This window comes from Pundamilia nyererei, unplaced genomic scaffold, assembly GCF_000239375.1.
Source record: "Pundamilia nyererei isolate P.nyererei 1_Seehausen unplaced genomic scaffold, PunNye1.0 scaffold00001, whole genome shotgun sequence".
NCBI classification, from domain to species: domain Eukaryota; kingdom Metazoa; phylum Chordata; class Actinopteri; order Cichliformes; family Cichlidae; genus Pundamilia; species Pundamilia nyererei.
The window spans coordinates 7,772,493-7,785,528 of NW_005187402.1; the positions used below are offsets into that span (position 1 = coordinate 7,772,493).

General features: G+C 39.1%; 1 protein-coding gene across 2 annotated transcripts; it reads right to left on the minus strand.

The window, feature by feature from the left end:
• Positions 1–2,960: 2,960 nt before the first annotated feature.
• dctn4 (dynactin 4) lies at positions 2,961–12,430 on the minus strand. Of its 2 annotated transcripts, XM_005719638.2 has the most exons (14): positions 12,171–12,430; positions 11,437–11,507; positions 11,132–11,310; positions 10,986–11,029; positions 10,286–10,393; positions 9,614–9,634; positions 9,034–9,107; positions 8,137–8,249; positions 7,939–8,048; positions 7,767–7,840; positions 7,437–7,491; positions 6,777–6,884; positions 4,385–4,482; positions 2,961–4,292 (listed from the first exon to the last, which is right to left on the minus strand). In XM_005719638.2, exons 1-14 carry the CDS (start codon positions 12,303–12,305, stop codon positions 4,073–4,075), a joined length of 1,410 nt encoding a protein of 469 aa, XP_005719695.1. In that variant the 5' UTR covers positions 12,306–12,430; the 3' UTR covers positions 2,961–4,072. The 2 variants fall into 2 exon arrangements, with proteins under 2 accessions (XP_005719695.1, XP_005719696.1); XM_005719639.2 differs by lacking the exon at positions 9,614–9,634.
• Positions 12,431–13,036: the final 606 nt, after the last annotated feature.

The window sequence follows — 13,036 nt, forward strand, 5'->3', positions numbered from 1 at the left end:
ACAGTCGTCAGACTGTGGAGAGAGCGAAAGCAAAGCAAGAGAAATTGGAATGAGAATTTCAAAGCACATCGGAGGCGAAAGTGAACTTTTTTTTGCCTCCTGAAAAGCTAAGGTTTCACAGTTTTGGCTTTCCCAGCTCTGAAATCCCCCATGCCTCAACAGTTATTCATCTGGGTAGACATCATCAATTACAACTAATTAACCAGATGATGGTCTGGTGAGCAGAAAATGGAAGAGGTGATTCATCACTTTGAGCACCTTTTGGGCTTCCTGTTCACAAAACTAAAAAAAAAAACAAAAAACAAAAAAACAACGAGACTAAAAAGAGATCTTTTTTTGTACCTGGGCTAATGCCCAGTAAAGGACATGTCATAAGTATTGTGACAGCTAACAAAGGAAACAACCTCAATCCCCGAGCATAGCACGGTTGGCCTATGAAATAAGGGGCACGGAGAAAAAGTAGTTGGACATATTTCTGTATTATTATTTTTTTTAGATTAACAGAGTTTTCTTCCTCCACTAAGGCACTGCTTCTCTCCTCTTTTGTTTGTCTGTGTCATGCTTCCTCTGTGGGTGAGTTACTGGCGGTTTGGGCGATGACGTAATTGTGGAAAGGTCCTGGGTGCAGTCAGACTTGTAATTCAGTGAGGAATTTTTCATCTGGTCAAGGCTGGCTGCGTGTGTCTTTATAAATAAAGTTGTTAAGTCTTCAAAGGGGGGAAAAAAAAAAGATAGAGGAGCAGGAGAGACATTAAATGAGCAGGCCCTTGCCTAACCTACTTACTATACAGGCACTGCTGAAAACCCTATGATATTCATTTCTAATCCCGATAACACAGTCACAGGTCAGATTTCTGTGCTGTTTACAGTGTGAGGTTCTGCAAATAAGAACACGCTGATGCTGAGCGTGAAATAATTCCTGTCTTGATCCAGGAAAATATTATCCTGACCAGAACGATCCAGAATTTGTCCTCCAGACGGTGTGTTTGGGGATCATTCAAGGGCTGCTCATGAGTCAGTTAAAAGATGACTGCATAAATCACCATATTCAGTCGTTCTCCATCGGTCACGTCGGTTTAGGCGAATAAAAATGATGGCCACGAATTACACATTTAGAATTTGCCTTTTTGAAATACAGTACTTTTTTTTTTTTCCCAGTAGTAGAGCAGGAGCCCAGCAAGTGCTTGCTTGGTACGCCACTGCAGGGCACTGAAATCAGCTACTGCTATCGTCAGCTGTGTTTGAAGAGGGAGCCTGTGCTGTTTCAGTGGTCTGGCACTCCCCCGCCCCATGTGTGCTTTGTTACCTCATCTTCAGTGGTGATTTATGGCTCTCACAGAGACCACTTTTCTGGGCTGTTTATATCTGGTGAAGATAAAAGAAAATCATGGCTTTATTGCCCAGGCGGAGTGGGTCTGTTTACACAGCGGAGGGCCTCATCGGGGAGCTGCAACATACCAGCATCGCACATATCTGATCTGCCTTTTCAGAAGCAATAAACGACACGAGCACGCAAATCATCCCTCCCAACATGACGGATACGTGTTAAATATAAAACGGTATCTGCTGGAGTACAAATTCTTTTACTCTCTGCTCCTCGTGGTGATAAGAGGGCATCTCGTTCTAATGATTTGGATGCTGATAAACAGCTTTGCGCTCATTATGAAAATATTTTTCCCAGATTAAAGGAAAAAACTGCTTTTTCACAGCCACGATTGCTATCGATCGATGTTTTCAGCATGCAGAGAAATTCAAGATCAAGGCTGCCTTGTGCTTGCTCTCATGTCCTCCCAGAGCTCCTTGTGTGGCTGATGTTTAAAAACTATTTGGCTATGGCGCCATCTTGTGGTGAGAGTGAATGACAGACAAAAATGCAAGTCTGATACACGTGATCAAAAAGCTTATTACAGGATTAAACAGATTTGGGGAACTGATGTTACTTCAGATCCACTACTCTATGTATTATGTGTACATCCAAATGATACAATATATGCAAAACTGATATATAAGAGTTCTGCCTTCCTAATTTTTAAAAAACCCTTTATTACAGAACAAATTACTGGAAGACTTCAGCTGAAAACAGAAACATCTTTACTTCTCTCTTCTTTTCAATGCTGTAGGTCATTTAAATATTAATTACACTTAAATTTTTACAGTGCAGACTACATTGACAAAATCTATATCATAAATGGAGGTTTAATTGAAGATATAGAAATAAATAAATATATAAAGAATCATAGAGAAATAGTTATAGAGATCAAATCAAACGTGTTTCCTATTACATGAATTAAGTCTTTTATTTAAAAAAAAGCTTTAAAATATGACAATATTTTTAAAGCCATCGCTCTACATTGGCTCATTGCAGTGATGAACTTGGAAAAATATCACCTGAACCTTAATGCAACTGATTATTCGCAATGCAATGTAAGGTTTCCATCACAGCTGCCCTAAATTAACAGCAATGGTAAAATCCGTTTTCTGAGTTTCTGTAATAGTTAATCCACCAGTATGTGCAAGAGGTTTTTTTTATTTTTTATGCCAAAATATAATTATTGTTATCTATTAATTTTTTTAATGTACCATTTTTAATTCTTTATTTTTAATTAAGATGCCAAATTACAGTCATTTACTTGCATTCCTGGACAAATTTGTTTCATTGGTTGGATGTTATGTAGTCCAGTGTGACGCCTCCAATTTGAAAACAAAAACATGAATTCAGTCATTTTTACTTTGTTGATAGATTTCTAAACTACTTTTTCTTTTTATAACAGGCAGTCTAATAAATCTCAAGTCAGCAGCTTTACAGTTTTAAGCCATTTGCTTTAATAGCACTGTTTTCAGGCACAGCAGCAGGAAAAGTGCTAGAAACCCAGCTTTATGTCAAAAGCAGAGTGGAGCACAGCCTGGAATAACCACTTTAAAACTCGCATCAACCTAGAACATAAGACATTTACGCTTTCTCTTTGACAGCATTATTTATTAGCCAACACAGATGATTAACTGTGATGTAAGGACAGTTTTTTTTTTGTTTTTTTTAACCAAGACCAAAAAGAAAACTGGCAGCAGCTAACAATACGCACTGACATTGAGGTCAGTGAGGTCTATGAACCAAAAGCAAGTTTTCAAATCAGACAAAAATAGTGTTTCAATACACAGAAATGACGGGCACTTTGTACTTCATGTCATTTGTACAGTTTCTCATGAATCCTCCTCACAGTGCCATTAGGTTACTGTGCAACTTCAGACAATAATAAAACGATCATATCTATCCAAAGGAGATCCTTTTTAAACATACTACGGAATCAATAATTGTGATGATACTGTGTAGCATGTATGGTTTTTTATTATATATGTGAAGCATGCATGTTATTCTCCTACTGCTGTCTGAAGGATACACAAGCTAAAAGCGCAGAGGCGTGTGTGTGTGTGTGAGAGAGATTCATGGCTGGGATTCACACAGATTGTTCTCTATTCTGATTTCTGATTCTGCTCATCTTTTTATAATCCCACTCCCTCGACTTCGAACTTAAACTTCTATAATCTATAAACAGCAGAGACAAAAAACTCACAAAATACCCACAGCACAACACAGCTGAGACAAAACGTTCGTCAAGGGTGTGGAGAGAAAGGCTGGGAGCAACAAATATGGCATATATATTTAATCAAATTAAAGCTTCATTTTAGTCAGAAACGATATGCATATAATAAGGATCTGTCCCCTCTATGTAACCACATGCTAAACTGCCTCTTACTGATGAACTATAAAGTGTTTAAGATGAGAAAGAGGAGGTTTTTGGTACATTAGGCAACAATAAACCGGACCAAGAATCTATAGTTATCAGTTAAGTGTGCAACAAGTCATGGTTTCATATAGTTTTATAAACTGTGCAGCACAGGGATCTGCTGATGTGACTTAAGCCAAAGCATAACAACAGCATCTGAAAGCCTTAAAGGTGCCAAATTATCCTTAAGCTTCAATGAGCTGAATCAGAAATCAGTTTTAAATTAAATTAATCCCAGTTTGATGGTATTAGTTCGAAGAGCCTAACACTGGTGAACGCAGTACTTGGGTTCAGGAAGCGAGGGGTCCCAGCCTCAGCTCCACGTGGTGAGTGAGCCAGATGGCTTCAGTGGCAGTGTCGGCTCCCTCCTCGCTCGGCCGGATGGGACCGGCGAGGTTGCGGAAGTCATGTCGGATCTTAAAAGAAACCGTGACATCCGTATCCTCTTCTTTCTGAGGGATCACTTTGATAAAGAAACCAATCTTGTTGGATTTCCTGAAGGCAACAACACTGTGGAAAAGACAGAGATATCAAGTGGAGTGAGGGTGTTTTCTCATGCCATTACTGTTAAAGAGCAAGCGTGGGTTTGTGTGTTGACTCACTCTGGGTCGTCCTGGAAGTCCTGAGGTTCGGCTAGTTCATCATACTCAGCAGCAGCATCCTTTCCTGCTAAGAGTAGTTCCTTACTGGGCACTAAAACCTGAAAAAAATAACAAGCAGTAATGTTTACAGCAAGATTTTAAATGTTAGAGTCACATTAAGATGAATTATTACACTTCTTTCTAAGTTAATCGCATCTTAAAATGAACAATGGTGGTTATTAAATAAAAAGATGTATTTTTCTGAAGTTGACACCTCACATAAAAACTCATGCTCGTCTGACTGTTATATCTGTGTTGTGTTTAAGGGGGAAAATAAGTCAACTGAATCACACTTTTTGCTAAAATTGATGCTTCTTTTCAGCTGTCAAAAGACTTACAGAGAGAACAGATGTAGTACATAAAAGATATGTAGGAGGTGGGTGAACTTAGCCATGAGAAGTAGCGATAAAACTCAACCGAGCATAGCTTGATATGGTTCGCAATATCCCTCAGGTGTTTGTATATCAGATCGAGCAGAAAGCCGGGACTGCACTCTCCGTTTGGCCATAATGTCAATGGAAATGGGTCATCAGGATGCTCTTATTTGGCCAGGAGCTCTACCTTACTCGAGCTGGCCCATGACTTCATCACTAAAGAGGCTGGTAATAAAAAAACGCCTATAGTCAGAGAGCCTCAGTGCACCAGGCAGCACTGTTAGCTGTGACTAACAGTATGAAGAGATGACGCGAAGGCTACAGACAAGCCAATTTGCAAAACAGCCGAGCTGCTGAGTAAAATTTGAATAAATAAGGTATAAGTATAGAACAAAATGGCTAACATATGCACATTTTGTATTTGGTGCCAGCACACTAGGAAAAAAATAAAAGTTTACCACCGTGTTGCATCACCTGTTTTTCTATCACTGCTTGTGGACTGAGGAGACCAACTGCTGCACTTGTGAAATCCAAACACTTTCCTTTTCTCACTTGATGCATTATCTTGCTGCTTGAGGGCCTCTTTTGTCATATTTTTTGTTTCATACCACACCAAATGTTTTCTTTCAGTGACCGGTCACACACACCCAGTCAAGCACCTGGGCTCGTTTACCACAAAGATACAGATTTCAGAAAGGAAATCAGTGAAATAACTGGATTCTTTGAACCTATTAATGATATTACAAACCTCCGTTAAAAATAACAGATAAGTCTTTAATTATCTATAAGAGCGGCTCTTCTGGTTATCATTTTGAAAACAAGTCTAATATTTGCAGTCTGAAGTTTCTTTCACTGGATGCATTTGTGGTTGCTTTCTAAAATGTCAACAGGCAAAACAAAAGAAAAAAATTGAGAACTTACAAGTAGAGCTGGGCGATAGAACAATAACGATATGTATTGCGAAATAACTTTTTCTCGATAGAAAAGTTAAACTATTGCGATAGGCCTCATCTCTCTTGTCCTCTTAAAAAAAAGAAAAAAGAACAGTCAATCCAAATTAACTAGCGCAGAGCCGAACCAAGCATAGCCGCAGCGAAGTGCCAAGCCGGACATGTGTATTTGTTTGGGAAGCAGCCAGCCGCCGTGCCGCCCGGGTAATGGAGGAAATGAGTGTGCCGACTAGAGAAAAATCAACCGAGAGCGTGACCGAAGGTTACCGAGGAGAAAACATGATGGTTCCAATGCCGGAGAGATTGTCAAACGGCAGAGCCAGAGAAGAATTGTGCCGAAAGCAAGTCTGGAAATACAATAAACCGGTGCATGCTCAATGTCTGACTGAAAGCGCTAATTCGTCATTCGGCTTTTGTCACACTAAAGTAACTGTTAAAACTGTTTGAAAAGCTCAGCTATACAACAAGGAGAGATTGAGAATTTCCTTTTAGTTCTCAGTTTATTTGATATTGACAAAAGTTAGTCAATTTTGTCTGTTCTTCTGTAAAACAAACTAAGATTTATTTTTAGAATTAATATTTTGTTTCTAAGTGGAATTGACAATTTAGTCTGTTTCATTTGTTCTATTTTGAAACTTAAACGCTTTAGCGGCTGCCTTTTGTGTAGTTTGCAATATTTGCCTTTATCTGAAAAAGTCTCATGTTCCTTAAGTACATCTACCCTGTTGAACTTATTATGGGAAATAAATATTTAAATCAAAACAAGCTGCTGATTATTTCACATTTTACTTGTGAGCAACGGCACATTTAAATCTTACAAATATAGTTATTTGGCTTATATCGTGATAGATATCGTTATCGCCTGAAATGAAAAAACATATCGTGATATGAAAAAATCGTATATCGCCCAGCTCTACTTACAAGAGATTTTAAAAACTTCATTAAAGTTACAAAGTTTTGTATCAATTTCGGATCGACTGTTGTGCCTGTGTGTCAATAGAAGCGATTAAAAAAAATAAAATAAAATACCTTTGCAGTGCTATTAATCTCATCAGGGTCATTTTCCTCACAAGAGGTCAGTGAGACACGGGTGATGTTCTCCACTGGGTTGGTCAGGGTCAGCAGCACCTGGCTCTCCTAAACAGCGAATGGCAGGAAAGAAAAAAGATAAGGCAAATGCTTGTCATCGTTTCCAAGTTTATGTGTACACTAATGGTTTTTCCTTATTTCCAAGCCTAATTACATTGTAGATTCTCACAGACGGTATCAAAACTATGAATGAACACATATGGGATCATGTAGTAAACAAAAAAGTGTTAAATAACTCAAAACATGTTTTATATTTTACATTCCTGAAAGTAGCCACCCTTTGCTTTGTTGACAGCTCTGCAAACCCTTGGCCTTGTCTCAGTGAGCTTCATGGTGTAGTCACCTGAAATGGTTTTTACTTCAAATTCCCAGAGCTTTCATGCATCAATAATTAAAAATAGACCAGATAAAATTCATTTTGGAAAATCGCAGATGTCGTGTACACATGCAGAGATGTGTCTACAATGTAATAGCCATGAAAATAAAGAAAAAACATTAAATGAGAAGGCATGTACAAACTTTTTGCTGGCAGTGTGCACAGAATAAAAAAAAAAAATCTAAAATACAAGATAATCTACCAAAGTTCGTGCAGACACTGACCTTCCCATTCCGGAGATTTGGAATGGACATAATTCTCACTTCTGGGATATAACTCCTGTGGGAGGAAGAGGAAGGCAGACAGTCAATACACTAACACACCAAAGATCACTAAACATTCAGTCAGAGTGACCTAATGTCTAAACTCCTGAAAACAAAACAAAAAGAAGAAAAAGCACACAGTGAAAACTGTCTCCATTTAATGTGCTCATGCATTTGCATGAAAAATGTCCCGACGTCTTTATACAGTCATCCAACTAAACAACATTTATACTTGACGATAAACTGCTGAGAAAAAAATGCTTCAAACGTAAACAGAAGAGCAGCACTCACACAGCCACCAGCTGAATTTTAAACTTGATTGAAGTAGGATTAAACTCTGGCTTGCTCAAGTTGTGCTCGCATTTCTGAAGAAGGGGAAAAAAAAAAGACTCATGTAAATATAATCTATTAAAAGAGAGGCTTTGATAGATATGGAACACTAAAAGCCTGAAGAGGTGCTGACCCTGCAGCGCAGCGAGCGCTTCATCAGGAGGTGTTTGTGTCTTGGGTGGAGCTGAGACGCCCCTGCAGGCTGGAAGTCTGGCTGCAGAAGCCGCTGTCGCAGCGTGGTCACTGCAAGACAAGAGAAATTACAGATTCAACTTGACCTCACTTTGACAAGCTCTCGGTACTGTTCAGCGAGCACCAGATAAGACCATACCTTCAGGTAAATTGATGGGTCTGGTGTAACAATCCTCAGGCAGGGGCTCCACCTCATCAAGTGCCTGGGCTGGTTCAATGGTGATCTCCTTCTGGTCTTCACCCTCTTTGAGGCTAATTAGATTAACATTAACATACTGCTTAATAAGCTGTTATTTCTCTTTAAGAAAGAAAAGAGAAATAACAGCTGTTATTTATCTTTAATGACAGTCTTTAAAGTAACTGGAAGTTAATTACATACACTGCAACACAAACAGTGCAGGTATTTTTGGAGGCTCTAGCTCTTTATAAATACCCTACTCACATAAAAGTTGCACGGTTACAGTTAGAACAAAGAAACTTTGGAAAACTTAAGGTTGATGCCTTCAAGGGCATCCAACTTTTCATACTTGGCTACTGAACAAGAGTCCTTTGAAACAAGAGACAACCAAGTACACATCACTCTTTTCAGAGAGTCCTCGCCAGCTTTACATTCGTCCCCTCGGTCTGACAGCATAGTTTATCAATACGCTGCCTTTTGTCAGCTAATCATTAATCCAAAATGTTAGGCAGGGTCCTTGAATGAATTCTGGTGAGCGATCTCTGTTAACAATTATATCAGTACAAGGTGATGATGCAATTTGAGAACAAGAAAAAAGGTGACAAACTGTTCATTGTGATGGATTAACTACAATAAGTATCTAAAGACAAGTTCCAAGGCTCTGTAAATTCATTTTTATGGCACCCTGAAATTAATCAAACTAATGGTTTGTGGACGGCAGAAAATTAATCTGAGTCACTGAGGTGCTGACCTTGAAAGTCAAAAAAAGTTCAAAAGGACAAAACCGGTTGATGGGATGTGTTAAAAGCTGCAATAACTGCAGATAAACATGATAATAAAAATATAAAAAAAACTCACGAAAGGCCAGCCAGGCTTGATAGTGGAGCTCCAGGCCTCTGCCTCTGCAGTCTGGTTCCAAGGCCATATTTTTCCTGAGTAGAATTGGAGGACAAAACATGATCAGAGATCTAGCCTAGTGAACACTGAAATGTCAAGATGATTATAAATATGCATCTACAGTTATTTATCTACATGACAAATACAACACAACATCCTGACCCAAAAAATGTAGTTTATGGCAAGTTTTGAGAATAAAAAAAAATGTAAAGAAGTGGAAAAACAACAAATAAAGAACAAATTGTTAAAATTAGCAGTGGTAAGAGAGAGAAAGAAGAGCCTTTGTACTCTAGACTAGAGGAAGAGAATCAACTCATATTTAATGAATAAATGTCTTGAAAGAGAAAGATCTTCTGTTGCTTCCCTCCCTCTAATCAACATAAAGGCTCTCCTTGTGTGGATCTCGGTCTCATTTACCCAAGAAACATTCATGTGATCTGTGAGGTCAGTCAGTAACAGAGCAGACAAGAACAGATAGAAAAAGAAAACAGTGCTACTGTAAAAGATGAGAATACCCAAATTGTGAAAAAGTACAACTCACCACCACATGAATAGTGTGTTGCTGGGGGATAAAAACCAAAATGTCAGAGTGCATAAGCAAAGAAAAAAAAGGAAAAAGGAGAGAATAAAGAACAAGGTGAAACCAAAGCGATCAAGCAAAACATTATTGATATTTGGTGACATGCAACGGCAACAGAAATGCATCAGTGATGGAAAACAACTGCAGGATATCACAGCTTAAGTGGCTCCACTGCGCGATAGGAAAGACGGGTTTGCATTAATGGATGTTAATTGTCAAAGAAGAAAACGGCAGGTGTGAACAATGCACCAAGCTAACAAAGCGTGAAGACCACATCCAAAGCAGGGGGGCATAAAACTCATTGTGCACATTTTCCGCAACGTTCAGGCAAATCACACTGGTGACTACCATGACATTTGTTTCTTAAGCAGGGTAACAGCATGGGCATGGTGTGAATCTGTAAACCAAGCACAGCAAGTCTATTCCCGCCTGCTTTGGCTTAAAGCATGCAAATCAAATTACATCCTTACTGACACAAAGAAATATTTCTGTATTTATTATTTAAATCAAAGTCTATGTAAATTAGTTTGTTATTTGCAATTTATTGCTGCTATTCGCAATAACGACAAATCACACAGAGGCAACAGCTAACATGAAGCTGTTCATCTGTGGGGCTCAGAGAGAGCAGAGTACCGAGAACGCCAGGGGCATGCACTGTCGTCTCCTGGCCATCTTCTTCCTGTCCCTCTCCTGCTTCTCTCGGTGGGCCAGCTGCTGGTAATACTCAATCAGTTTGTTGATCTGGAGCAAACAAACAAGAATCAGTTCTTTATGTACTTTTATAAAAACAGACTATATTGTAATTTAAAAGAGAACTGGATACATTATGCTACATATAGTATAGGTTCATATCAATACCTATATTATCACAAATTTATTATGTCCCTATATGCAATATAGTTTTTTTTCTTAATTAATAGCTTGGAGAATATTATTGGCTGATACTGGTCTTAGTAAACGCAACTTATGTAATTTTTTTTACAAGTTCGTATGATTGTATTAAAATGTGATAGACTTAAATTAAGCTGTAGAAAACTGTGGAATAATAATAATCTGCAAAAATTAAAACAGTTGACTTCCTGCAATAACTACATGTGTGTAAAGACGCTCATTGCAAGACATAAATAAATAAATGGGAGCATGTGCAGTTCGTGCATGTCAGTTTTGTAGCCTAAGCAAATGTTCAGCTATTTCAGTTTAGCCTGGGTTGTGTTATTGAGGGTGTCACTTATTCAGGGGCACATCAGTTTAAAAGCAAGCAATGTGTTATCAGGAAACATGTGAGCAACTTGAGAAAAATTTAGATGGCCACAGGGTGGAAAAAAAAACCTACCCGCTGAGTATGAGGGTTCTCCGGCTCCTGCCATCCACCACTGGCTGCAGTGAACAAAATGCAAACATCAGACTTTAGACAGTCACAGAGAACAAATACAGCCTTGACCAAAAAAGGTTAACTAGGATTAGTGAACTAGCACTCACCAACTGATTTGTCAGCCATGCCCACATCTCTTGAGGTCCAGCGACAGAAGCCGCAGGCCAAATAGTACGCTTTCTTCATGGCTGTCTTGGTAGGATCATCAGGCAGAGGAGCTGGGATGTTGGTGGCCCGAGTAGATAGTGTGTGCATGCAGCACGGGCAGTCAAAACAGTTTGCACACCTACAACAGAGCACACCAATAATTAAGAATGAAACTAAGGTCGCTAATTACATAGTGACATAAGGGGTGGAATATAAACACGAAGCTTTTTCTACGAATCTGCAAAGAAAAGCAGATCAATCTTACCTGTTCTTTTTAAGCTTAGCCTCTGCAGACGGCATGTTTTCCAAACAGCTGGGACAATAGTGGGAGTCCACCTGAACACAGAGAAGTCAGTCTTAAAGTGTATTTTAAACACGCTTCCCAACTGCTGGATTACCAACAGTGTTATGAGGAATAAATAGGATTATCGTTGTACCATTCCTTAGAACAGTATGGTACCATGAAACAGGGGAACCCGTTTTATTTCATTTTTATCTATTCTTCAATGAAGTAAAAGTTAAGCTTTCAATCAAGTAGTAGTATATTAACAAATATTCGTCAGGGTATTTTGTGATGATGGTGATGCTACTAGCTAAATCGCTCTGGGCGTGGTGTCTGTAACTTTGAGTTAGGTTTACAAGGTTTTAACAGTGAGGGCGTTAGCAAGGACAGACCGACATCAAAATATTTTGCTTGTGTACTTGTTTTAATTAGAGAACATGCCACCCACAGCTTTATATAAGCTAACCTGTGCGTTTAATGCTAAAGCCGACAGATAGCAACGGCTCATTAGCTTGCGCTTGCTTCTTTCAACAAGCGGAAGTGAAACCGTACAACCAATGAGATTAGGGGACCGTTTGATTGACAAACGGCTTGGCAAGACAACTCAGCATATGGCTGAACTAGTCCCTCCCGCCTGTCAAAGCTAACAGAAGGTAACAAAGTAGCTAGAAAAGGCTAACTGTTAGCGGAGGATGATGAGAAAAACACTAACGTACCTCGTGAGACACGCATTCCAGAGATCGTAGCTCACTGCAGTAGCGACAGAAATAAAGCTGAGACAGGGGGGCTCTAATTTTTTTCTCCCCACGAACCAGATAGACAACTCTATCTGGCTGCAGAAGGGACGCCATCTCCGAGGAACGTAGACGAGCCCAGCGACTCACTGGACCGTCTGCTAGTGTTGATGCCACCGCTGGTTGCTTGGCTGGAGAAACCAATGACTGTAGAAAACAGTGAGCTCATCGTCGCCCTCGTGTGGTGAATATAGAAAACGCCACGTTTATGTTTTGGCCAGAGTTGTGTGTGAGATTTGCGTTTGTGGCCTGTTGTTCCCATTTCTTTAGCCGAATGAAAAACAGGAAGAAAAGTTTGAGGTATATCAAATTACGCAAGAACTAGACTGATAATCAGTGGAAACGGATCTTGCAGAGTGATGAATCCAAGTTTTAAATTTTTGGTCCAAATTATCAGCAATATGTTTGGAGCAGGTTTGGGGCGAGGTACAACAGTGAGTGTCTATAGCCATCAGTAAAACACAGTGGAGCCTCTGTCATGATTTGGGGCTGCATTCCAGTCAGCAGTGTTGTAGATCTCATACAAAATGGATGGAATTGTGAACAAACCCAGAAAAAAACAGTGAAATTCTGATCCATGCAATACTAAAGCATCTACAGTAGTGTAGGTCTTTATCTTTATGCTTTAAACTTTAAGATTTAAAAACAATATTTGTTTCCCTTATTCCCACATAATATTAGAAAGAATCACATTTTTCTTATAATTGGCTCTACTTAAACAGTAATGATTAAGTCCAAGAATATCTCAGGATGACACAAAGAAGATATGGCAGGAATCCTGGAGTTTT

Bases quoted from the DNA above. Each gene is read 5' to 3' on its own strand.
- dctn4 (XM_005719638.2), bottom strand. From the start codon at position 12,305: ATGGCGTCCCTTCTGCAGCCAGATAGAGTTGTCTATCTGGTTCGTGGG. The intron at 9,108-9,613 runs GTGAGTTGTACT...AATTCTACTCAG, and splicing joins AACACACTATTCATGTGGTG to GAAAAATATGGCCTTGGAAC. The intron at 7,492-7,766 runs GTGAGTGCTGCT...TTCCTCCCACAG, and splicing joins AAAATTCAGCTGGTGGCTGT to GAGTTATATCCCAGAAGTGA.